Source organism: Doryrhamphus excisus, linkage group LG2, assembly GCF_037039965.1.
Source record: "Doryrhamphus excisus strain RoL-2023G ecotype Guam linkage group LG2, RoL_Dexc_Guam_v1.1, whole genome shotgun sequence".
NCBI classification, from domain to species: Eukaryota; Metazoa; Chordata; class Actinopteri; order Syngnathiformes; family Syngnathidae; genus Doryrhamphus; species Doryrhamphus excisus.
In genome coordinates, this window is record NC_136358.1 from 13,477,313 (window position 1) to 13,504,488 (window position 27,176).

The 27,176-nt window shown below is 41.4% G+C and overlaps 1 protein-coding gene across 5 annotated transcripts in view; it reads left to right on the forward strand.

The window, feature by feature from the left end:
• ptprz1b (protein tyrosine phosphatase receptor type Z1b) overlaps nucleotides 1-27,176 on the forward strand; it is a 44,811-nt gene that overhangs the window by 16,548 nt on the left and 1,087 nt on the right. The window contains exons 3-31 of one of the 5 annotated variants that reach the window (XM_058078703.2): nucleotides 12,934-13,113; nucleotides 14,472-14,623; nucleotides 14,693-14,788; nucleotides 14,869-14,935; nucleotides 15,064-15,221; nucleotides 15,970-16,117; nucleotides 16,887-17,071; nucleotides 18,670-18,796; nucleotides 18,872-18,912; nucleotides 18,985-19,440; nucleotides 19,513-19,699; nucleotides 19,951-20,151; nucleotides 20,914-21,058; nucleotides 21,126-21,217; nucleotides 21,846-21,931; nucleotides 22,697-22,717; nucleotides 23,152-23,248; nucleotides 23,318-23,400; nucleotides 23,480-23,614; nucleotides 23,699-23,830; nucleotides 23,903-24,060; nucleotides 24,130-24,265; nucleotides 24,389-24,535; nucleotides 25,259-25,352; nucleotides 25,429-25,502; nucleotides 25,598-25,726; nucleotides 25,799-25,951; nucleotides 26,785-26,927; nucleotides 27,025-27,160. In XM_058078703.2, the coding sequence (XP_057934686.2) occupies nucleotides 12,934-13,113; nucleotides 14,472-14,623; nucleotides 14,693-14,788; nucleotides 14,869-14,935; nucleotides 15,064-15,221; nucleotides 15,970-16,117; nucleotides 16,887-17,071; nucleotides 18,670-18,796; nucleotides 18,872-18,912; nucleotides 18,985-19,440; nucleotides 19,513-19,699; nucleotides 19,951-20,151; nucleotides 20,914-21,058; nucleotides 21,126-21,217; nucleotides 21,846-21,931; nucleotides 22,697-22,717; nucleotides 23,152-23,248; nucleotides 23,318-23,400; nucleotides 23,480-23,614; nucleotides 23,699-23,830; nucleotides 23,903-24,060; nucleotides 24,130-24,265; nucleotides 24,389-24,535; nucleotides 25,259-25,352; nucleotides 25,429-25,502; nucleotides 25,598-25,726; nucleotides 25,799-25,951; nucleotides 26,785-26,927; nucleotides 27,025-27,160 (3,959 nt within the window). Of the gene's footprint in view, nucleotides 1-12,933; nucleotides 13,114-14,471; nucleotides 14,624-14,692; nucleotides 14,789-14,868; nucleotides 14,936-15,063; nucleotides 15,222-15,969; nucleotides 16,118-16,886; nucleotides 17,072-18,669; nucleotides 18,797-18,871; nucleotides 18,913-18,984; nucleotides 19,441-19,512; nucleotides 19,700-19,950; nucleotides 20,152-20,913; nucleotides 21,059-21,125; nucleotides 21,218-21,845; nucleotides 21,932-22,696; nucleotides 22,718-23,151; nucleotides 23,249-23,317; nucleotides 23,401-23,479; nucleotides 23,615-23,698; nucleotides 23,831-23,902; nucleotides 24,061-24,129; nucleotides 24,266-24,388; nucleotides 24,536-25,258; nucleotides 25,353-25,428; nucleotides 25,503-25,597; nucleotides 25,952-26,784; nucleotides 26,928-27,024; nucleotides 27,161-27,176 lie in introns of all 5 variants that reach the window. The other 4 variants (XM_058078701.2, XM_078798265.1, XM_078798274.1 and 1 more) reach the window with 4 other exon arrangements.

Sequence of the window (27,176 nt, forward strand, 5' to 3'; positions counted from 1 at the left end):
AATGGTTATGTCGATGTCACACAGCCAGTCCAAGGGGTGTCGAGATGACTTTAACATGATTTTAATATCCACAGACGTAGTGATACAATAAGAAGTTAATATTAATGCAGTTTGTTTAACACATACAGTATTTTTTTTAGATTAGATTAATGGTATTAACTAGTAAGTGCTGACACCCCCATTTCTACAATGGGTTTTATTCGTCTTGCTTTTAATCTCTTCTGCCAGCACCAACAGATTTGTATTGTCGTTTTGCAGATTGTTTTCTTTCCTCAGTCGAATCTTTCCAATCAACTCTCAGGCACACACAGTCCATTTGTCTAACAGTGACAATGTTTCTCTTATACGCCTCGCCTTCCTTTCCCTACCTGCCTCCATCAGTCCAATTTGTAGTCTTATTTTTGACGTGCTTGCTCCCCGCTTCTGTCATTGCTTTCTCGCTTGGACTCATCATTCTACTCGCCTCTCATGTTCAACAAGCTGGCGCCAGTTAGTGTTGCCTCACTGTTACTGGACACACTACAGCCAGATGCATGAGTGTCTGTGAGTGTGTGTGTTTGTGTGTGTTGTGGTCACAATCGGGTCTTTCTGAGGAGCTCTGTTCCCTTGCCTTGTTCTGTTCACTCAGCCGCAAGTAAAAACATTAACATGTGAAAGAAGCCCACTTCATTGTGAGGCACCGCGCACTTCTTTGTAGGCAGGTCACTTACAGAAAAGGTGGGGGAAAGGTTGTGGCAAAAGAAAGGGAAATATGTGAAAAAGGGTAAAAGAGAGTAATTGATGGATGATGAGTGTGAGAAAAATTTGTCAATGTCAATGGCACTTTGGACATCTCTGTCCAAAATACGGCCCGGGGGCCATTTGTGGCCTATAGGTGTTTGTTTTTATTGGTCTGTGACACATTCTAAAAATAAGATATAACAAGAAAACAGCAACAAAAAAAAAACAACAGCAAAAATAGAAAAATCTACAGTACTTTTGCAAAAATAATGTCAAAATCTTAAGAGAAAAAATTTACAATCTAACAAGAAAAAAAATCACAGGTTTACAAGAATAACGTCATAATTATATGAGGAAAAATGGATGAAAGTGCAGCCTGGAGGCCAATTAACTCATTAAATCCCATTTTTCAAAAACCTTCCCATTTGGTACCGGCCATTTTTAATGATTTTTGACTGATTTTTCAAGGCACACAGAATATTGTGTTCTTGGGCTATATAGAGATAGTATATACCAAAAGAAAGGGTAGATTTGTTTCTACCTTTTTCTGTTTTTTAGTAATCAGAAGTAGAACATAAGTAAGTTTCAGGAAAATGTCAGTTCCCAACTAAAAAAAATGGAGGAAAACAATTTTTTTGAGAAAGATACATACAAGTATTAGACACAATTTTACCCATATACATTTAGCCGAAATATATATAACAGCTTTGCCACAACATAGAAAACAACACAAAAATGGTTGTTCTACATGAAAATAACAATTTATTAACAATTATAAACCAATATTCACATTTGGAACTAAATTGTGTGTGTGTACAGTGAAGAAAATAAGTATTTGAACACCCTGCTATTTTGCTATTTCTCCCACTTAGAAATCATGGAGGGGTCTGAAATTTTCATCGTAGGTGCATGTCCACTGTGAGAGAGATAAACTAAAAAGAAAAATCCAGAAATCACAATGCATGATTTTTTAACAATTTATTTGTGTGATACAGCTGCAAATAAGTATTTGAACACCTGTGTATCATCTAGAATTCTGACCCTGAAAGACCTGTTAGTCTGCCCATTAGAAGTCCACCTGCACTCCATGTATCATCCTGAATCAGATGCACCTGTTTGAGGTCGTTAGCTGCATAAAGACACCTGTCCACCCCATACAATCAGTAAGACTTTAACTTGTAACATGGCGAAGACCAAAGAGCTGTCCAAAGACACCAGAGACAAAATTGTACACCTCCACAAGGCTGGAAAGGGCTACGGAGCAATTACCAAGCAGCTTGGTGAAAAAAGGTCCACTGTTGGAGCTATCATTAGAAAATGGAAGAAGCTAAACATGACGGTCAATCTCAATCGGAGTGGAGCCCCATGCAAGATATCACCTCGTGGGGTCTCAATGATTCTAAGAAAGGTGAGGAATCAGCCCAGAACTACACGACAGGACTTGGTCAATGACCTGAAAAGAGCTGGGACCACCGTTTCCAAGGTTACTGTAGGTAATACACTAAGACGTCATGATGTGAAATCATGCATGGCACGAAAGGTTCCCCTGCTTAAACCAGCACATGTCAAGGCCCGTCTTAAGTTTGCATATGACCATTTGGATGATACAGAGGAGTCATGGGAGAAAGTTTTATGGTCAGATGAGACCAAAATAGAACTTTTTGGTCATAATTCCAATAAGCGTGTTTGGAGGAAGAAGAATGAAGAGTACAATCCGAAGAACACCATCCCTACTGTGAAGCATGGGGGTGGTAGCATCATGCTTTGGGGGTGTTTTTCTGCACATGGGACAGGACGAGTGCACTGCATTAAAGAGAGGATGACTGGGGCCGTGTATTGTGAGATTTTGGGGAACAACCTCCTTCCCTCTGTCAGAGCATTGAAGATGGGTCGTGGCTGGGTCTTCCAACACGACAACGACCCGAAGCACACAGCCAGGAAAACCAAGGAGTGGCTCCATAAGAAGCATATCAAGGTTCTAGCATGGCCCAGCCAGTCTCCAGACCTGAACCCAATCGAAAATCTTTGGAGGGAGCTCAAACTCCGTGTTTCTCAGCGACAGCCCAGAAACCTGACTGATCTAGAGAAGATCTGTGTGGAGGAGTGGGCCAAGATCCCTCCTGCAGTGTGTGCAAACCTGGTGAAAAACTACAGGAAACGTTTGACCTCTGTAATAGCAAACAAAGGCTACTGTACCAAATATTAACATTCATTTTCTCAGGTGTTCAAATACTTATTAGCAGCTGTATCACACAAATAAATTGTTAAAAAATCATGCATTGTGATTTCTGGATTTTTCTTTTTAGTTTATCTCTCTCACAGTGGACATGCACCTACGATGAAAATTTCAGACCCCTCCATGATTTCTAAGTGGGAGAAATAGCAAAATAGCAGGGTGTTCAAATACTTATTTTCTTCACTGTATGTGCATTTGCACACGTGTGAATGGATTTCCCCTCAATGCGTAATTTCATCAACACCTTTTACTTCCCGGTTGCTGTGCAGGGTATTACTGTGGGAAAGTTGCCGGCAGAGTTCTTATAAAATGCACTTCTGCCACCTTGTGGCTGTTTTTCCGGCTTAAAACTGCACAAAACATGCTCTCTTATATTGTGGATTTGCGGCATCACCTCTTTTTGCCATGAGTGCAAAAAATAAAATTAATTAAAAGACATATAAATATGTCTTTGGGAGCGGGCAGTTGGGTTGAAAAATAGTATTTTGCTTTTGTTGTGTTTCCATGTCTTCACACGTTTTGAACTACGTTACACACCAGCCTTTTCCTTGTGTTCGCATCCCGGTTCATCTCTGTAAGCATTATTCCTAGCTCCGGTACTCATTTTTTTCCTCTGCTTAGCATGTCCCCATTTCCCCACCTTCCATGGTGACTTTTTACATTGGCACTAGGAATCCTTTGTTATTTTGTTCCTTTGTATTTGTATAAGTCGTGCCGCTCTGCGTGAGCTCCTCCTTTGTTAAATAAAATCCTTTTTTGATTACTACATCTACCATGTCGTTGCATCCTGGGGTAACATTACACTTAACATAACAGGCCCCCCCTGGATTCTCTTTTTCTTGATGTGGCCCCTTTGGGAAAAGTTTGGACACGACCGCTTTAATGCTTATTTCATTTTAGTTCTTAGTTACAATTTCATTCATAACAATGCATCCTACTTCCCTCTCTTTCTGTTCACTGCCTGCTTTGATTTATACATCATCTTGTTTACTGGCAGCAAACCTATGGCACTTTTTGCAGACAAGTACTCAAATCCAATTTACTTTTATTGTTACATACTTCATAACCCTGCTACAGTGCATCCGGAAAGTATTCACAGCGCTTCTCTTTTTCTACATTTTGTCATGTTACAGCCTCATTCCAAATTGTATTAAATTAATCTCTTACCTCAAAATTCTACACAAAATACTCCATTATGACAATGTGAAAAAAGGTTTTTTTTTTGACATGTTTTGAATTTATTAAAAATAGAAAACAAAAAAATTACATTTACATAAGTATTCACAGCCTTTGCCATGAAGCTCAAAATTGAGCTCAGGTGCATCTTTTTTCCACTGATCATCCTTGAGATCTTTCTACAGCTTAATTGGAGTCCACCTGCAGTAAATTCAGTTGATTGGACATGATTTGGAAATATAATAACTGTCTATATAAGGTCCCACAGTTGACTGTGCATGTCAGAGCACAAACACCAAGCATGAAGTCAAAAGAACTGTCTGTAGACCTGCGAGACAGGATTGTCTTGAGGCACAAATCTGGGGAAGGATACAGAAAAATTTCTGCTGCTTTGAAGGTCCCAATGAGCACAGTGGCCTCCATTATTCGTAAATGGAAGACGTTTGGAACCACCAGGACTCTTCCTAGAGCTGGCCGGCCTTCTAAACTGAGCGATCGGGGAAGAAGGGCCTTAGTCAGGGAGGTGACCAAGGCCCCGATGGTCACTCTGTCAGAGCTCCAGCGTTCATCTGTGGAGAGAGGAGAGCCTTCCAGAAGGACAACCATCTCTGCAGCAATCCACCAATCAGGCCTGTATGGTAGAGTGGCCAGACGAAAGCCACTCCTTAGTAAAAGGAACATGGCAGCCCGTCTGGAATTTGCCAAAAAGCACCTGAATGACTCTCAGACCATGAGAAACAAAATTCTCTGGTCTGATGGCTTTCATCTGGCCAGCTCTAGGAAGAGTCCTGGTGGTTCCAAACGTCTTCCATTTACGAATAATGGAGGCCACTGTGCTCATTGGGACCTTCAAAGCAACAGAATTTTTTCTGTATCCTTCCCCAGATTTGTGCCTCAAGACAATCCTGTCTCGCAGGTCTACAGACAGTACTTTTGACTTCATACTTGGTGTTTGTGCTCTGACATGCACAGTCAACTGTGGGACCTTATATAGACAGTTATTATATTTCCAAATCATGTCCAATCAACTGTATTTACTGCAGGTGGACTCCAATTAAGCTGTAGAAAGATCTCAAGGATGATCAGTGGAAAAAAAAGTACCTGAGCTCAATTTTGAGCTTCATGGCAAAGGCTGTGAATACTTATGTAAATGTGATTTTTTTGTTTTCCATTTTTAATAAATTCAAAACATGTCAAAAAAAACTTTTTTCACATTGTCATAATGGAGTATTTTGTGTAGAATTTTGAGGTAAGAGATTAATTTAGTTCAGTTTGGAATGAGGCTGTAACATGACAAAATTTAGAAAAAGTGAAGCGCTGTGAATACTTTCCGGATGCACTGTACATCAGTCAAAGATATACAGTATGTCATACACACAGCCCTTTTCTGTTTGTATCATTTAGAGAACATGGTAAATGCAGACACTCCTTTCATGTGGAAGTGAAGGATAAAAGTCTTTGTCACTTGCACCCAAAGGGCTTTTAACATGTCTCACACTTGAAGCTCGTTCACCAGACCTCACATCCTCTTTGGTCACGTTGATGACTTATTTGCATCCCATCTGGAAGGAATACACTGCTTTCATAGTCATTCATTCATGGCTAATCCAGATTTTGTGTGTGTTGAACATAAGCCTCTGTTTGAGTTGGAGTATTTTCACATTTTGCACGTTTGTGATGGAACTTGAAATCTCAACACAGCGTCCCCTGCATTCAATCCCTTGCACTCGACTGAGCCTGACCCCCCGTGTGTGTGTGCACCAGCAAGCCAAGTATGACAAGGTCAAAATCAGATGGTAATTTCCAATGATAATTTATTGGAGGATGCATCATGTCATTTATTTATAGTGGAACATCCAGTTTTGTACTCCTTACCATTTATTATATGAGCATGTGTTAAATCTGCAGGCAAGCCGTGTACACTGACTTTTTCAAACAAACTTCCATTTCCTTCATGTTGCACTCGTCGTTGTCCCTGGTGGCCTTGGGATCCTTCTGCCTGGAGGACACCCCCAGGGTCCCATCTGTTATGTTTGCATGCAATTCTGCACTCTGATTATCCAGACCAAAGCATGCATCTTATGACTCAAGTATTTTGTATACTATGTAATAAAACCGCATCTATTATTCTCACATCCCCTGTGGCATGTTATTGCTTTAAAAGCCAATTATAATAGGCTTACATATACTGTATATATTTTAAAATCTACTAAATCTGTTATTGAAAAGCTTGATGAAGCCTCTTCTTTTTCCTATTTTCCACCTCTGTTTCTCTTTTGCTCCAGAAGATTCATAGCCACTGGCAATGCGAGCTTCAAAACTCCTCTCCTGCTTGATCTCATGATCACACGGAAATGCACGTACATTTTAGAAATTTATACTTTGGCACATTCTGCATTCCCCCCCCTACACTGACTTTAGAGAATTAGAAAGAGAAGTCAACTCTGGCAGGATAGCGCCACAGGCTTTGTTCACATTTGATTACATTTAAAGTTAAATTGCATTCTGTGCAGAAACATCTAAGAAAACATCCTATGTTTTCCTTGCTGTTGCACATTTGACTAACAAGGAAGAAATATGTTATCATCAGACTTAAATAAACAGTACTGTACATATTGTCTATATTTGTTGTGTTTGAACAAATTGGATTAATGATATAGTTGTATGGTACCTCACCAAAGGGAAACATCTCTGTAAATATTTGATGATATCTTTTCATGGAAGAACACTGGAAAATGACACTTTGATATGATATGAAGTCAGCAGTGTACAGCTTTTATAATAATGTACATTTACTTCTTCTTCTTTCTCTTTCGGCTTTTCCCTTCAGGGGTCACCACAGCAAATTAATCTCCTCCATCTAAGTCTGTCTTCTGCATCTGTCTCTCTCACACCAACTACCCTCATGTCCTCCTTCACTACATCCATAAACCTCTTTGGTCTTCCTCTATGCCTCCTACCTGGCAGCTCTAAACGCAGCATCCTTCTACAAATATATTCACTATCTCTCCTCTGGACATGTCCCAACCATCTCAGTCTGGCCTCTCTGACTTCATCTCCAAGGCCTGTAACATGTAATGCCCCTCTGATGTACTCATTCCTGATCCTATCCACCCCGGTCACTCCCAATGAGAACCTCAGCATCCTCATCTCTGCTACCTCCAGTTCTGCTTCTTGTCTTTTCCTCAGTGGCACTGTCTAGACCAGGGGTGCTCACACTTTTTCAGCATGCGAGCTACTTTTAAAATGACAGAGTCAAAATGATCTACCCACTACAAAAATGCAAAGCATCTGTTTATTTTCAAATGTATTGAGGATTATTTGTACGTACAATGTATGTTGATGTACCTTACATAACCAAATAAGCCAATATTGCAAAACACACATAATTAACTATTAACATTTTTTGTAATTACCTGAGTTTACTTTGATGACTTGCACTGAATTGAATCAGCCAGGGATGCATAGTCCGGACAGTAGCTGCTGATAGCCAGGTTAGCCAGGCAAACGCACTTCGAAAAAGACATTGTGAAAAAAAAAGTCCACCTCCCATTCCGTATGGAAGTGATATGTTTTTGCCTTTTTACTTGGTCCAGCTCCTTCACTCATTTTAGTGACCATAAACTTTAGCGAGGGCTTAAAATCTGACGCAATTCGCCGACTAGCTTAGCACTTTGCATTGTTGTTTACGCATGAGCGGTGACCTAAAGGTCAAAATTCAGTTGTCATCTGACTGGTTGTCCTGTATGTCAATCAAGTAACGGGGATGGGTGATAGGCTGACATCGTAAGTTCTGCTGCACTTAGAGACGTTGTTTGATTTGATTGGTCCCCCGAAGGGCAACATTCAGTTGTCATCTGAATGGCTGCCCTGTATATCAATCAAGTGACGGCATTGATGCTAGGATGATATTTTTTTAATGTCACGCCGCGATCGACCAGTACCACCTCCGCGATCACGATCGACTTAATGAGCACCCCTGGTCTAGACCAACGAACATGGCTGGTCTCACCACAGTTTTGTATACCTTTCATTTTTCAACACTGCCTTAACTCTCGTGGGTGTAGAGCTCACTAGAGCGTTACAGGTTGCCTCTGGAATCCCTCTTCGACTCCTCCATCACAACATCATGGAGCTCCACCTCCCGTTTGTGGATGCCCCACAGATGCTCAGTAGGGATTAGGTCTGGAGACATGCTTGGCCAATCCATCACCTTTAGCCTCAGATTTTTTTTTTACAAGGCGCTTCTCATCTTGGATGTGATGCTACAGACCATAACTCCCATTTTTTTCAGACCTCAGAAAGTTCTTTGCCACTAGGTACCATGTTGAACTTCCTGTCACCAATGACACCAATGTAATACTGTCATATATAGTACAGTAAAGTCTTTGCAGAGACTATACTTTTGTTTTCTTTCATTGTCGTGAGCATATATTGGTTTCCCTGTTTACCTTTTTGAAGGCCTTACACACAAACTAGCTAAACAATTTGGATGAAACTAAGGGCAGGGATGCAGCACAGGCAAAACAAGCAGCAATCCAATTTGGGTCAGATCTGTTTAACGTAGTGAAAACAGTTTTTCGCCCCACTACAGTACATTGGTGTGGGAGTACTGATGCAATGTGATGTACTGACCTCAGACCAGCGTTCGCAGCTGGAGACTGCAGTGCTCCACTTTGGACTGTTAATTTGTTACTAAATGCAAGCTGCCAGAACTGTTTGAAAGCCGTTCACACGCCATGATGCTCTTTCCATTTGATTGGCCACAGTGCAAACCCCTCCAGTTGTGTTAAATGCTAAATAATTATTTTAGGTTGTTCACAGACAGGCCAAATGCTGTGTATGCCTGCTTCTTATTGAGCTGTAAAGTTTCTTTTCTGGGTTGGCTCTTTTTTAGCTATGCATTATGCCAGCACCTCCTTCTGTTGCAGTTAAGGGCTTCCCTGTCTTGTATTCATTTTAGACTCCACCTTGAATTTTGAGTTTAGCCCGCTAGCTGTTTTCGATAGCGTGTTCTCTTTGTGTCTCTGTTCCTGTCTGTTTGTCTGCACGCACAAGTTCACAACTCCGTGCTGCTCTCCCAGTCACCAAATACTTCGGGCCGGCCTTTCTTCTGCTCCAGTTGTTATGTATTCTTGTGAGGGTGCTCCCAAAGCCAAAAATAAACATACTGCACATGCTTTAGAGTAGTCAGTGTACAGCTTGTATAGCAGTATAGATTGACCATCCTCTGAAAATGACAGTCATCACACAGTCATTATTGTCTACATAGCTGTTAGCATGAATTGATTATTTGACAGTCAGATGAAACTAGAACTTGCGCTGTGATGAGATGAGATGAGAATCTGTGACCAGACAGTGACCAGTGACCAGTGAGAGGATGCCTGGGGGGGTATGGTGGCCAGGAGAGAGAGGGTGAGGACAGTGGCGAGAGAAGAAGTGTCAGTTGTGAAACTTAAGGCTGCATATAATTTTCCTAGATTTTTGTTTGTGTGTTTATATAACACTATGTTATGCTAAACACACATTTTCGTATTACTCCAATGTATGGAGGTTACTTTGGTGATGTGCCAAACCATCCAAGTTTATTTTACTAAAAGAACTAAGGAGCCAGAGGGAGGCTGATGTCATTGCAGCGCCCCAGTGAATGCGTTGCTAGTTAGATAGTTTTTTTCATTTTAAACTCATATTGGTAAATGTGTGTATATTTCTCAGGTATGGTTTTGAGTGTTAAGTTGCTGTGTGATGACTTTAGTGTTTTTTTTAAATATGACATTGTCAGTCTGACTGTTATCCTGTTATATAAAATGGTCTGTAGATTCAATGGGTTAACAAGCTTTTTATGAATGCACTGATAACTCGTGATTGGCTCCTGCCAATGGAAGAACTACTGTTTCCTCACTGCCTCACGAGAGACAGATACATGCTTTTGCAAGTGAGCTATAGTGTTGCTGAAATGTAAGACTCTTTGGCCAAATAATCTTAGAGTTTTGAGAACGTAAATTTTAGAGAAATGGAAACCAATGGAGAAAAACTAACAAGAGAAATGTAATTGTATTTTTCTCTTCGAGTCTAAGGTCAAATAAGCAGTGAATCACTTCTAAATCAATCTCTCATTTAATATTTATGGCGACAGTATGTACAATCTTATCCCAGTTATTCTTTTTGTCCTCTTGGGATTTTGACATATCTTCACGTCTAGACAAGAAGCCGACATATCAAATGAGGAGAAACACCCCCTATAGATTCCTCCTGCATGTTTTATGAGCAATCATCTCATCTGGCTGATGTGACAGTCACATTGTGGATGAGTGGGCGTGTGGTGCTTAGAGCTAATCACGGTGTGCCTACTGTACTATATGTCTGCCCTTTTATTCATTATCATGAATAAAAATGCCTTTGTGTAGACAAGCACACAGCACAACAATATCTTGACAGCACATGTACACTCAAATAAAATAATGGTTTGGTTAATAGGAGCAAGGTGAGGTCATGTGACCGATGGTTGAACCAATAGAATGCAATTGCTTGAAGGCTTGCATCTAAAAATATTACAGTGGAATTTGCCCTTTCCCGAGTATTAGCTTCTGTTTCACCTATGTTACATGAATGTGAATTTAACGATGAAAGAAAAATGACAGAACATCAATTAACATGATAATTCATATGATTCTTTTCGTTTTAAAGCCTAAAAGTCTCATTTTACTCTGACTAAAGGTAGTGCACCCTCAAAACTGAATACCCCGATGCCAAGTTATTTAAATATGGCCATGACGAATTCAAATGTGAATTCCGCAAGCATGAAAAAGAGGTTAAACTGCTTGCGATAATTCACATTCAGAGAACTTCCACCGTGGATTGAACTGCACAAGCAGCGACTTACTGGTTTTTAATATTTGATAAGTATTGGGCTATTTTTGCCAACAGTGAGGCAAACAGGAGCAGACAAACCACCCCATCCCCCCCCCCCACACAAAAAAAGTTGAGACCTACATTATTCAACTAGATAATCTTGCATGTATTTTTGAATGGTTCCCTCGCTCTGCAGGGCAGAACCTATTCACAGAGGGTGAAATTAGCACTTTGCAGTGTTCGTGTGCATCGTCCAAGGGAGCCTAATTGGTTAAAGCGTGGGCAGGAGGAGAGAGAGACGGTACATTCTACTATTAGGCATGAAAACACTTCTGGATATATTTGGGTATGTGGGTACACCTTCTATTTCCTCATCATAAACTCATTTTATTTCACAATTACCATAGGCAAAATGTAAATATATAATATTTTGGAAACAATCTGGTGATAAAATTATTCATTCATTCATTCATTTTCTACCGCTTATCCTCACAAGGGTCACAGGGGTGCTGGAGCCTATCCCAGCTGTCTTCGGGCAAGAGGCGGGGTACACCCTGGACTGGTCGCCAGCCAATCACAGGGCACATATAGACAAACAACCATTCACATTCATACCTATGGACAATTTGGAGTCGTCAATTAACCTATCGTGCTTTTGGAATGTGGGAGGAAACCGGAGTACCCGGAGAAAACCCATACATGCAAGAGGAGAACATGCAAACTCCACACAGAGATGGCTGAGGGTGGAATTGAACTTGGGTCTCCTAGCTGTGAGGCATGCATGCTCACAAATCCACCGCCTTGCAGCCGCAATAAAATGATACTTTTTCAATTTCTAAATAGACAGCATTGAAACATGCCATACAGACCAATATGGGGGCATATTGACTTCCTATTATTGCTTTGTCAAATCAACATTCATATTGATTTTACATTCCTATTGAGCAACAGATGGCAGGAACGGTTTGAACTACTTCCCAGTCCTATACCACACCAGTATCCCTGCGAACATTTCTTATAAAAGTCAGGGCTATTAAATGCAATGGGCTTATTCAGTCACTTTGAAAAGATACATTTTAGTCATTCTAATTAAGACTACACACTGACTTCATGATAACATACACCACACATGTAGACACACATTAAACAACATGGTTAACATAGAGCAGTCATTCAGTTTGCAGACAGTCCTTAGCCCTGCATAACCCATGCTGTTCTGATGCAAGTTTTCCAAGATGTTTCTTTACCTCCCACACCACCGTTTCTATTAGCGCTGACTGACAGTACAGTGGTGCTATGTGAATTTTCAATGTGGGTTGCGTTGTCCAAAAATTCCTTTTGGAATATTAAAATGCGTTTCTCCAATTTGCTACAAAACGGAAATATATTTATGCACTGAAAGGTTAAACTCTTTGTTTATTTTCTCTTCAGTTGTGAATGGCAGATGGCTTGGTGTTTTATTTAGAGTGTTTGTGTTTGATATGTAGCCATGAATACATTTGCACACAAATGCACCCACATACTCAATTCAATTCCACATTTTACAAGCCAGATAATTAGTAAAGTGATTTGTTGCAAGTAAATGTCTTGGTTGTATTCATACGTGTTTGGCTGCAAATTTGCTTGTTCTCATGCTGTTCGTTCTTCTGCATTATTCATGGATAAAGCACACACACAGCTCCAGCAACAAAGAGAAGTCATACTGTGCACTTCAAAATAAATATGTTTATTTATCCATACTTGCCGTACATCAATGCACGTCTACAGAGAATAAAAAGCCTGGTATCATGAATAAACAGTATTTGTGCCCACGCACATCTTAAACATGGATACAATGCGACTCGAGGCCAAGTCAGCCACCCTCAACACTGACCCTTTATATTTATGTGCTGGATTATTTAGGATTTATGATTACATCATGACTGATGCTTTTAAAAATATGCTTGCAGGAGTCCTGAACCAGCGTAACTGGGGTAAGAAGTACCCATCCTGTAACAGCGCCAAGCAGTCTCCTGTGGACATCGACGAGACCTTCACTCAGGTGCGGCTGCAGTACCAGAAACTACAACTAGAGGGCTGGGACAGATTTACAGCAGAGTCCACCACCATCCACAACAACGGGAAAACAGGTTTGTTAACACTCTTGCCCGAATTGACCTGCATATAAGACACCTTTGTAAATCATGTTTTCGGTGCAGTAAAATCATAATTAATGAATATTATATGACAGTGGTTTGATGATCTCAAACCTATCACCATAACTATCGAAATATGAGACTTGTTCTTGGAGCGTGTCTCTCTGTTTCAGCTCCCTGGGATGTGGAAAAATGCTGTTTTATATTCAGATTAAAGGGCTGCACGGCGGTGTGAGTGGTTAGCGCGCAGACCTCACAGCTAGTTCGATTCCACCCTCGGAGTTTGCATGTTCTCCCCGGGTTTTCTCCGGGTACTCCGGTTTCCTCCCACATTCCAAAAACATGCTAGGTTAATTGGCGACTCCAAATTGTCCATAGGTATGAATGTGAGTGTGAATGGTTGTTTGTCTATATGTGCCCTGTGATTGGCTGGTGACCAGTCGAGGGTGTACGCCGCCTCTCGCCCGAAGACAGCTGGGATAGGCTCCAGCACCCCCGTGACCCTTGTGAGGATAAGCGGTAGAAAATGAATGAATGAATATTCAGGTTAATGTGGTAATTATTTGATGTTTGCCAAATTACATAGCCGGTTTTAGGCTGGAGGAGGCATTGCTTGTTTATTTAAATACTGTAAATAACTGCATTTACAATCAATAGCAATGAATCTGATATCATTCTGCTGCAATAAAACAACTTAATCCTTGGATGAGGTAAGAAGCTTAACTTTCCAGATGCAACAAAGAGAAAACCTTCGCCACGGAAGTTAACGAAGGAAAGGAGCCGTGAGGATTTAAAGGAACAGAGACAGTGGAAGCCATTGAAGGAGAGGCAGCCAGAGGCACAACACTACAGAGCAATCGTGTGGCAAAGTAACAGACGATCAATGTCAAGAGGCAAAAGAAAAGAGAAAAAGAGAATTTGCGCTCATGAAAAATGAGATGGCGAGAGGAACGTGTAACGGGTGATGTCTTGCCTGATAGCCAGATGAATACTGTCTGAGCAGTTTTACTGTCAAGGACGTGTATCTTATCTATATGTTTAAAAGGACTCAAATTAATCTTTTTTCCCTCTCTTTTGAGTCAGGCGGGAAATTGGATATCAGGGCAGGTAGTAATGCAGAGCTGGCATGATATAATGAGGAATAATACATGAGCTGTGTAGTCTCACTTCACTCTATTTCATATCCTGTCATAACCAATCCTGCTGGAGGATGGACTTGACAGTTGTAATATAATCAGGTTCAGTACAAAATTGTATGATGCAGTGCAGTAATACCATATTGTCATATAAATACCTGGATATCATTAGATTGTACAGGTGAGTACACTTAAAAGTACACACATGTGTTTTAGTGGCCATCACTGTGGACGGAAACTTCTTTGTCAGTGGAGGAGGGCTGAGCTCCAGGTTCCGTGTTGATACCATCACCTTCCACTGGGGGCGCTGCAATACTACTTTGGAAGGGTCTGAGCACAGCTTGAATGGGATAAAATACCCACTTGAGGTACAAAAAAAAATCAAAAAAATCATTTTTTATATATGCTGAACTCAACCCATAACTTTCTTATTTCAGATGCAAATCTACAGTTATGATGCAGATGACTTCCAAAGTTTTGATGAAGCCATCCGTGAGGGAGGGAGGGTCGCTGCATTAGCTGTGCTGTTTGAGGTAAAAACGGCATGTTGATGTCTGCCACGGCTACTAAATGAAATAAGTAAATTAATAGACTCTCTTGTTCCCGTCTGCAGATCAGCTTGGATGACAATGACAACCTCGGCCCTGTCGTCGATGCTGTCAACACTGTTAGTCGGTTTGGTGAGTCGACCCCCTCCAAAAATGTATTCGCTCTCTTTTTCATCCCTCACAAAAAATTATTCTTTAAAAGGCTCTCACAGGTTGAAAAATGACAAGTGTGGTTCCAATTCTTACTTTTGTGGGTGCAGGAAAGAGCGGCTCAATGGAGGCCTTCACCTTGAAGTCTTTGCTGCCAAATAACACAGATAAATACTACATCTACAATGGCTCACTGACTTCTCCTCCCTGCACGGAGACGGTAGAATGGGTGGTCTTCAAACAGGCCGTGGCCATATCGGAAACACAGGTCAGTAGTTTTTTTCCATGTTTACCAGCCACAACATTAATTATATAATTTAATTTTGCATTGTGAGTGTGAATGTAGCGGAATTATTAAAATGTTATTAAAAATCATATAATAAACAATAAAAATGACAAAATAATTTGTAAAAGTTTATGCCGAGTATATTAATTATACAATTTTTTTTTGTATAAATTAAGGCATTATTTATTACACATCCTGTATATGTTTCTGTTATTTATTTCTATTATTGAAAATACTACAAAATGGATTTTTTTTTTTATTATACATCTTTATACTTTTTCTTTTACTACAAAAAATGTGTAACTGGTACAAATTGAGCACATTAAGTGAAGAAGTGATAATTAACAGCTGTGACACAGAGAAAGGGTTGGATTCAATACCATCTTCTTCTTCCTACTTTTTTTCATACATTTAGAATTGTGTACCTGTAAACATATCATATATAATATATCCTTGTAATAAACAAATCCATTACCGTTACACTGTAGAAAGACTGCAGCCATTGCAGTGGTGGTGTATATATTGTACAAGCATACGTGTCTGCATGATGAAAATGAGAGTGACAAGGCATGACATGGGCACATAGGAGCCAACTAAAAATAGAGCAGTGCTCTCTATTCGCCTGGCACTAACACGAGCCTCTTACACCGTTTATTTTGGCACCAGTATCAAAACCAAAGCGCCACATATTTGTTTTTTCTTTTTGATGATCACCCTGATCCCAATGCAGTTGGAGGTGTTTTGTGAGGTGATGACCATGGAGCAGGCGGGATACGTGATGCTGACAGATTACCTGCAGAACAACTTCAGGGAGCAGCAGCAGTTCATGGGACAGGTGTTTGCCTCGTACACGGGAGTGGAGGACGTACCCACGCCAAGTACGTCTTCATACACGCCAAACAGTTATAACGTTCATTGTCAGTACACTAAACGTTTTTGAATAATGGAGTTCTCCAAGGTCAACCTCAGTCACAGTCATCAAACGATATCATTTCACTATCTATCTGCAGGAATTCAAATACAAAGTACGTTGCCAGGGAGCTTGACTTTTTAGCCCCTCAATTTATTCTGCTGCTCTTTTTGAAATTGAAATAAAGTATTCATTATTTTGAAAAACGGGCATTTTAGCTTGTATCAAATTTATATATATACTTATATGTTTTTATATGGTTTTTTGCATCTTGACATAATTTCCGGCTGCACAGCAGATGAGTGGTTTGCACACAGGCCGCACAGCTAGCAGACCCGAGTTCAATTCCACTCTCGGCCATCTCTGTGTGGAGTTTGCATGTTCTCCCCGTGCATGTGTGGGTTTTCTCCGGGTACTCCGGTTTCCTCCCACATTCCAAAAACATGCTAAGTTAATTGGCGACTCCAAATTGTCCATAGGTATGAATGTGAGTGTGAATGGTTGTTTGTCTATATGTGCCCTGTGATTGGCTGGCGACCAGTCCAGGGTGTACCTGGTTTCTCGCCCAAAGACAGCTGGGATAGGCTCCATCACCCCCGTGACCCTCGTGAGGATAAGTGGTAGAAAATGAATGATTTTTTTTTGCATCTTCCAAGCAAAATGTAAAATTAATTAATTCATTTATTCATTTATTTATTTTTACTTTTTAAAATTTATTTATTTCATATTTATTCCAGCCTGCAGTTCACCGCCAGAAAATGTCCAAGCTGACGCTCAGAACGAGACGACCATCGTAGTGACATGGGAGCGCCCTCGCTTTGTTTATGACACCACCATCGACTGGTACACCGTCACCTATGAGAGGCTGCAGGGCCGAAACCAGAAGAAGCAGGAGTACAGGACCGACGGGGATCAGGATGTGGTATGAAACATCCCAGTACACCGTAAATTCTTCAAATAACGGCTCCATTCAGTCAACCGCCAAGTCTCCGATAGTCTCCTGGTGCATGAGCTACAAAATCAAATAAGTCCCAGGATCATTAAATGAGTGGTCAGCATCCAGCAGGGTTATTAGTTGATTTGAAAGTTACACTTACACTTACACTGTGGCCAGACGAAAGCCACTCCTTAGTAAAAGGAACATGGCAGCCCGTCTGGAATTTGCCAAAAAGCACCTGAATGACTCTCAGACCATGAGAAACAAAATTCTCTGGTCTGATGGCTTTCGTCTGGCCACTCTACCATACAGGCCTGATTGGTGGATTGCTGCAGAGATGGTTGTCCTTCTGGAAGGCTCTCCTCTCTCCACAGAGGAACGCTGGAGCTCTGACAGAGTGACCATCGGGGCCTTGGTCACCTCCCTGACTAAGGCCCTTCTTCCCCGATCGCTCAGTTTAGAAGGCCGGCCAGCTCTAGGAAGAGTCCTGGTGGTTCCAAACGTCTTCCATTTACGAATAATGGAGGCCACTGTGCTCATTGGGACCTTCAAAGCAGCAGAAATTTTTCTGTATCCTTCCCCAGATTTGTGCCTCAAGACAATCCTGTCTCGCAGGTCTACAGACAGTTCTTTTGACTTCATGCTTGGTGTTTGTGCTCTGACATGCACAGTCAACTGTGGGACCTTATATAGACAGTTATTATATTTCCAAATCATGTCCAATCAACTGAATTTACTGCAGGTGGACTCCAATTAAGCTGTAGAAAGATCTCAAGGATGATCAGTGGAAAAAAGATGCACCTGAGCTCAATTTTCAGCTTCATGGCAAAGGCTGTGAATACTTATGTAAATGTGATTTTTTTGTTTTTTATTTTTAATAAATTCAAAAAAAGTAAAAAAAAACCTTTTTCACATTGTCATAATGGAGAATTTTGAGGTAAGAGATTAATTTAATACAGTTTGGAATGAGGCTTTAACATGACAAAATGTAGAAAAAGTGAAGCGCTGTGAATACTTTAAAATCCTGGTGCTCACTTTTAGAGCCTTGCACGGCCAGGCCCCTGTCTACATACGAGACTTGTTGCGTCCCTATACCCCCTCTCGGAGGCTGAGATCGTCAGATCAAAATTTACTCATGGTCCCTCGTAGTCGTTTTAGGACCCGAGGAGACCTATCTTTTCAGGTTGTTGCGCCGAGGCTCTGGAATGACCTTCCACCCTCCCTACGTTCGCTTGACTCTGTCGATGCATTTAAGAGTAACCTTAAAACTCACTTGTTTTTGCAGGCATACCCAGCTCAGTAGATTTAGGGTATTATGACCATCATATATTTATTTAGTCTATTTTATTATATACTGTTTTTATGTACTGTTTTATGTCTATTTTTATTGTACATTGTTTTATTGTTTTATTGTATTTTTTATGTGTATTTTAACCCTGTGTTTTGCCTTTTGTGAAGCACTTTGTGACTTTTGTCTGAGAAAGGTGCTATATAAATAAAACTTACTTACTTACTTACTTACTTACTTTCCGGATGCACTGTACTTCACATAATTTAAATATACTGTATGTGTGGATTTACAGGGAGCCATCATCCCCAGTTTGCTGGCCAACAGCAGCTATGTGGTTCAGGTGGTGGCCGTTTGCACCAATGGCCTAAGAGGAAGATGGAGTGACCAGATTATAGTGGACATGCCGTTAGAGGACCCTGGTACAAGCATACACACACACAAAAGGCGATCATTTCAATTCACTATAGAACAGAGTATTTTTCTGTGTTTTCTAGACAGTGATTCGTTTCCTGATGTTTCTAAAGGCAGCAGAGAGGTAGGACTCTTTTCCCACACACATTTAAATATTATGATTGTTATATAATAATTGATATCCCACCCACACAAGGTGTCACCTAATGTCAGATGGCAGAAGCCAGAGAATCCCAATCCTCTGGATTTAACCCCAGATCACAGTCCAGTGGAGGAGATCCCAGCAGAGCAGACCAGAGTTTACCAGAATCAACCCACACACTACCCTCAGCCCCAAACGACCCAGATTGTGACCAGATTGTCAACCCCAAAGCCTCCTCCTGAGACGTCCATACAGAAAACACGACTCAACCCCAATGTAAAAAAGAAACCGAGCAAGCCTAAAGGTGGTGATATGAACAAAAACCAGATCGATGAGGAGCGGAGGACTCGAACACAAAGGATATTTACTCATGGCGGTTTGGATGGGAACAGTGCAATCTGGGTGACTGGTATCACCGAGCAGCCGGGCTTCCTGTTTCCTGTCTCCCAGCCCAACACTCCGCCTACGGTCCGCCGTCAAATCACGGAGGAGGCATCTCTGACACATCAGGTAGTGAAAACTAATTGAATATGTTGCATTTCTGCGTGTATTAAATCAAGCTGCTCATGTTTGGGATTGCAGTCACGAGAGCTCAGTCCAACAGATTCAATTGAAAGTGAAAGTGGCCTCCCTTCTTCACAGTCGGACCTCTACTCCTCCACTGGGGAGGACATCCAAGTCACAGATGTCTTCTATGAAGACTCAGCCAACAGCTCTTCATCCCAAATCACCACCTCGTCTTCGGAAAGATCCACTGCCGCTCTGCCAGGTTGGATTTGGTGATCTGATTTCTCCCTTTTATCACCATTTTCACTTGATAGTGACAAGTATTTATATTTATATGTATCAAAATGTGTAACATCAGATTCATAGTGTATAAGTAAAAGGAAAAATATTAGAATAAAATAATGAAAAAATAATAAACAAATCAAGTTTCGACACTACAATAATAAACATATTGTTCAATGAATACATTCCTGTCATTTACAAATGAACGGGAATATTATTTTATTCTTACAGGAGGTGTGGTGGCCAAAGGGACAAATGAGTCCTCTGTAAACGCGCCTCCAGAAACGAGCACCGCCTCAGCCTCGACCTCGTTCTGGGTCACATCGAGGACAGCGACTGCAAGCAACACCCTCGCCGATACTGTCTACAAGTCATTCACCTCCTCATCCCTCCTTAGAGTACTCATGCATACCACCCAGCCAATGTTTAATGGTAAGCCCTGAAGATCACCGAGGACCACCTCTCTCATCATGACTTTATTTGTCTTCAGCTGACTATATTATGGGTTTAGTTGTGTGAATCCAGTGGTTGATAAGCTGCTATTAGAGGAGGTCCTCAGTCTATGTATGAGTTCCGTTCATACGAGGCAAAGGCTTATTTGGAGGAGGACGTTTCAATAATGCTTAGTTATCACTCTGTAGTTCATAGGAGCAGATCCTGTCACATGTTCAAGGATATCATTTTTATGCTTAATGATGGCAGTCCACCTTTCCGACCAAAGATACAGCCAATGTTATTCAACATTTCTCAACATTTTTAAAAGAATAAAAGAATAAAAGTAATGTCTTTCCTCAGTGAAGGGATGAATGTATGTACGTATATATGTATTCTAAACTAGTTCTCTTTTTTGTACAGTATCAATGTATGTGAGTGTGTTGTACAAACATTGTTTATAGCCCCCCCCCCCCCGTATTGTAGTATTTTAGCAATGATGATACCAAAAGGGCCACTTAAGTAAATTTAAGTTAACCTAATTTCGTTTCTCCTTATGGCGTTTCTGTGGCTCAATGGCACCCCCTGGTGGTTGTTTTTCAACTACCACAGTGAAAGAAGCATTGACTTAATCAGACTAAATTGCCGTTTCCCCAACATGTCAGTTCAGTCCCAATCCTTTGAACTCATTTTTATGTACAAATGTTGTTCTTCTCCTCACTTTTAAGACGCTGTATAACTCCATCTCTTTTTTTCTGTCAGAGGGAAGGAACAGCAGTCACGAATCTCACGTCGGGTTAGTCGGAGGTGTGGAGAGGGAGAAGAGAACCATCATTCCTCTGGCTGTTGTGTCCACTCTCACTATACTGTGTTTACTGGTGCTGATTGGAATACTTGTCTACTGGAGGTACACACAAACACACAAAGTTGATATCACCTCAACTATAAACTTTTTTTACTTGCATTTGGCACAGAAACTGTTTCCAGACGGCTAACTTCTACCCAGATGACAGCGCAACACCGAAAGTCATATCAGCTCCATCCACACCGCTGCTGCTTGCCACAGGTACATAGCGCACCTAAACGTTACGGCAGAGGTAGGGAACCTATGGCTCGGGAGCCAGGTAGGGCTCTTTTGATGACTGTATCTGGCTCTCAAGCATTTCTTACCACAATAAAAATGTATTTTTGCTAACATTTTAAAGTAAACCATCACAGAAATGACTGTTAAAAATAATATTAAAAATCAACAACTTTCTTATGCATTTTAATCCGTCCATCTATTTTCTACTGCAATACGGCCGACCATATCCATCTTTCTTGATGATATTTTCCAGGTCAAACACCAAAACTCGATTATTACTGGGTAATGCGGTAGTCTACCTCGGTCATTGAGATATCAACATGTAAATGTAAACTTGTGCTGGCCACACCCCATTGGCGTGCGGTAGTGTGCCTGGTCTACACAATTAGAGCCCATTATATCTAAAACTGTTGGTCTTACATAAAAATGCACACATTTTATTGCATTCAATGTTTAAAAAAATGTATATGGCTCTCACAGATACACATTTTAAAATATCTGGCCTTCATGGCTCTCGTAGCCAAAAAGGTTCCCGACCCCTGCGTTACGGCATCTTACTCAGAACATTTATTAACATTTGAAGTGTCAATTGATTTATACTGTGTGCCAGATGGACACGAGCCACTGACGGTGAAGCAGTTTGTGAAGAATGTCATGGAGCTCCACAGCACCAACACCTTCTCCAAGGAGTTTGAGGTATGTGTTCCTTAAAGTAGTCAAGTTGGAAAACAGTGTGTTTTTTGGTTGATATTACAGCAGGGGTGTCCAAACTTCTTCCACCGAAAAATACAGGGGTCACTTTGGATGCATTTTGATTTAATATATGCTAAGCTATCTGAACAAATGTATCAGCTTTGTATTATAAGTAACAAAGCTAATTAGTGGAATATTAATATCGTTGTTTGGGTCCACTCTTTGAACACCCCTGTATTTCTTTTGCCCCAGTTGACATAGCTTTTTAATATTGCACTTCCATATACACTAACATCACACTCTTGAGGAAGCGCTTTTAGCAAAATATTACTGTATGCAAGCAGTTAATTAGTGGTTTCCCACATGGTTTCTATAGTGTTGAAACCGGGTACATTTGCATGGCTTCAGTCACCTCTTGTTTCCGAGCATGAACCTCCGGAGTAACGCACACAGAAAGGACATTAAAAAAACCATACTTCCCTCTCGTACCCGCCCCTTTGGTTCTCTTTTGGGACCGATTTCAAATGCGGTGTGCATTTAAATTCCAATGAAAGGCAAAAAACAAAGACAAGAGATAGCTGGGGAAACCTCCGTACTTAGTGTTGTCAGCCTCTCTGTGTGTATATGGACCCTGTGTTCCTGTACCTGCACTGACTCCCTGTCTGCCTGTGTGTCAACCCCCCCGAACCCTCCCCAAACTCTCCTTTCACCAACTCCACCGCCATCGTCCGTCGTGCTTTCTGCATCCTCACTTCCACCCTCCATTAGATTGTGAAAGAATCCTACGAGGTAAGATGCTCAGCACCGCTCTAATGTTATGAAGTAAAGAGATGTATGTATCGCAGCTGGGATGTATTGTATTGCTTAGTATGTTAAAAGAGGTAGACTTGTGGGAAAATACACACCGATTCTGAATGGGATGTTTGCATTTGAACATTTAAGCTTACCCTGCAGATCCTCATACCAGGCAGGTACCAGTCTGCATGGTCCTTTATTTGAAATGTACCCAATAAAGCATTAAAGACCACTTACATTGTGTATATATATATATATATATATATATATATATATATATATAGTATATATTAATATAATATAATATAAAATATTTCGGGCATGTGTGTATTTCCAAAAATGTCAACATAAAATCTTGCATTCTATTTTATGCACATCTTGGTATACTTGAAATCCTTTTCTACAAATATGACCTGTGTGTGTTTTAGGAGGTGCAAGCGTGCACGGTGGACATGGGCATCACTGCTGACAGCTCCAGTCAACCGGAGAACAAATCCAAGAACCGATACATCAACATCCTGGCTTGTATGGCTAATTCAACATTTTTCATTGCTGCTTTTGGTTACATAACCTCCAAATCATTTTTCACTCTAGATGACCACAGTAGAGTGAAGCTCTCCAACAGCTTAGACCGTGATGGGACATGCGGAGACTACATAAATGCTAATTTTGTTGACGTAAGTGATTGAGTACATCTTAAGTAAGGTTTTTCCACAGAAAGCTGCATTTCTTGACTGTTTTGGTGCTTATCTGCAGGGTTACGAGCGTACGAGGGCCTACATCGCAGCTCAAGGACCGCTCAGAGCCGGCAGGGAAGACTTCTGGAGAATGATCTGGCAGCAGAACGTTGGCGTCATCGTCATGATCACCAACCTGAAGGAGAAAGGACGGGTGAACGCACTTATTTGCTACTAAATGAAGTGCAATCAATATTCATCTTCATCATTGTCTTTTATTTTATTTTTATTATGACAGACTAAGTGTGATCAGTACTGGCCAGAGGACGGTCAGGAGGATTATGGTCCGTACCAGGTGACCCTGAAGAGCACTAAGACCCTTGCTTACTACACTGTGCGGACATTCATTGTCAGAGATACCACAAATAAGGTACACACACACACAAACACACACTGTGTGAACATAAACCCAAACATACCATAACCATCTCTGACCCAACAGACGTGTCAGAGGAAAGTGGAACACACAGTCCACCATTACCACTACACCCAGTGGCCAGACATGGGCGTCCCAGAATACACCCTGCCTGTCCTGTCCTTCATCAGAACATCATCTCGTGCCCGAACGCAGGAGATGGGACCCGTTGTGGTGCACTGCAGGTAGCCTTGTCATACTACATGTGTGTTTAAGTCGTGAAAGGAAGATTATGGATCATATCTGCATCACAGTGCTGGAGTAGGAAGAACAGGAACTTACATCGTGATAGACAGCATGCTGCAGCAGATCGATGATCAGGGGACGGTGAATGTCCTCGGGTTCCTCAAACATGTGCGGACACAGAGGAACTACCTGGTTCAGACGGAGGTACGCCAATGCACTTTTAATTGAATGAAGCAATTGGGTTGGACTAGGTGTCCTACTTCCCATGAAATCGTTATTTTGACTGGGGGTGTATTTTTTTGCAATAATCCTCCCTCCCGGTTCTAGGAGCAGTACGTGTTCATCCACGACGTCTTAGCGGAGGCCATCTTGAGTCGCCACACTTCCGTCACCTCTGACCTCCTCCACACGTACGTGTCCGACCTCCTGACGCCCGGAGTGTCAGGCAGGACGCGCATGGACAAACAGTTCAAGGTACACACGTCCTCTCACACTATATATGGCTGTGAACTGGCATATTTATCATATTATAATAATAATAATAATAATACATTTTATTTCAAAGCGCCTTTCAGGACACCCAATGTCGCTGTACAGAAGATATAAAAACACAAATATAAAATACAAGATAAAAGAGAACAAACAATAAATAAGAACATACAATAAATAGGGGGAGGACCATGTGATGAAGTTAGAGGGAGTAAGCTAGTTTGAACAGATGAGTTTTGAGTTTGGATTTGAAGATGGGAAGGGTGGCAGAGTTACGGAGGTCAGGTGGCAATTAGTTCCAGAGTTTGGGAGCAGAACAGCTGAAAGCTCTGCTCCCCATAGTGCTAAGGCGTGCAGAGGGTACAGTGAGATGGAGGGAGGAGGAAGATCTGAGGGAGCGGGAAGGATTGACAATGTGGACGAGGTCAGAGAAGTAAGGGGGGCAAGGTGGTGGATGGACTTGTAGGTGAACAGAAGGATTTTGAAGGTGATTCTATGAGTCACTGGGAGCCAGTGGAGTTGCTGCAGGATGGGGGTGATGTGGTGGGATGAGGGGGACCTGGTGAGGATCCGGGCAGCAGAGTTCTGAACCAGTTGTAGTTTATGGAGGGATTTTTGAGGGAGGCTGAAGAGGAGAGCGTTACAGTAGTCAATTATCCAGGCGACATTTGACTTTATTGAGATGTGACGATTGACTGTGTATTTCAGTTGATCAGTCAACGCCAAGCAAAGCACGCTGACTACAGCACAGCTCTGCGAGACGGCAACGCAATGAGGAACAGAGCTCGAGCGCTGATGCCTGGTAGGCCTCATGTTCACGTTACATACACAGTACCTTCATGTGAACCTAAGTAGCATCCACGGGTCTATGTTTGTAGTGGAGAGATCCAGAGTCTGCCTAACTGCCACAGAAGCAAACTCCTCAGGTTACATCAACGCCTCTTATGTGCTGGTAAAACAAGTTCCTTATTTATTATAGACAAAATCAATCCAAGGTGTTGTGAAGATATTATGTCATGCTGCTGGTTGGGTTTTTTTTTCCAACAGGGTCATCATCACAGTAAAGAATTCATTGTGAGTCAGACCCCTCTTAGCAGCACCGTGGAGGATTTCTGGCGAATGATCTGGGAACACAACACGCACACCGTCGTCCATCTGCCTGACTCACATCACCAGGTTGGATCACACACACACACACGGTATTTAGATGTGTCTTTACAGCTTTCACACACTTGTTTCTTTCAGAAGTGTGAGAACGGGGAACCATGTCTTTACTGGCCTTCTAAAGACCAGATCATGAACTTTGAAGGATTCACTGTGGTGTACTCGGGGGAGAGGATGCTGTGTCTTTCCAATGATGACAAAGTTCTGGTGCAGGACTTTACTTTAGAATCCACTCAGGTATTGCCCATTTTATAATACACGACCAGAATACTACCATTGATCTACCAGTAATCACCATGAATACTACCAAAAGTCTACCATTCATTCATTCATTCATTTTCTACCGCTCATCCTTACGAGGGTGCTAGAGCCTATTCCAGCTGTTTTCGGGCGAGAGGCAGGGTACCCTTGACTGGTCGCCAGCCAATCACAGGGCACATATAGACAAACAACCATTCACACTCACATTCATACCTATGGACAATTTGGAGTCGCCAATTAACCTAGCATGTTTTTGGAATGTGGGAGGAAACCGGAGTACCCGGACAAAACCCACCCATGCAAACTCCACACAGAGATGGCAGAGGGTGGAATTGAACTTTGGTCTCTTAGCTGTGGGGCCTGCGTGCTAACCACTCTGTGGAAACCCCCGCCGTGCAACCCAAAAATCTACCAATATATATACTTTTTTTAAAATCACCCAAATCAAGTCTTAACGGTCACAATTTTGCATTGAAGTTTTTATTTTATGTCTACATTTTATTCACATTGACCTTTCATTTTGCCCATATAATTGCACATTTGTGTTTTTTGGTCCGAATTTTACTTGTTTAATTGTTTAATGTGTAACATTAACCTTAAAGTGTTTAGGGCGTTTCAATTACACATGGATTTGCCATTTGCTTGTGGATCGAAAAGTGAGGATCTACTGTAATTCGTCTACAAATTTCCAACAAATTTATGTCGAACTGTCATTATTTGACTGAAAATTCAAATTTGCCACCATTTTATAGTTTTATTTTTATAGGTTTTTTGAGGGTAACATTAAATATACTTTACTATATTTTTAGAATAATTTTGCCCTGGAGGTTCAGCTTTACATCGCATCCTGTTGGCCCAACCCAGACAGCCCGATTCGGAATTGTTTTGACCTCATCAACACGGTCGGTGAGCACAACAGACACACAAACGGCCCGACAGTGGTACACGACCCGTGAGTACAACATACATTTCCCTTGCATTGGACTTAGTAATTGTTTTTTATCCTATTGAGCTTGTGCTTTCTTGTGTGTGTGTGTGTGTGTGTGTAGGTTGGGAGGCGTTGCATCTGGGCTCTTCTGTGCCCTCACCACCTTGTCCAATCAGTTGCAGGAGGAGGGACAAGCCGACGTCTACCAGGTGGCACGTATGACCAACCTCATGAGGCCGGGGGTCTTTAATGATATAGTAAGTACTTAAACAC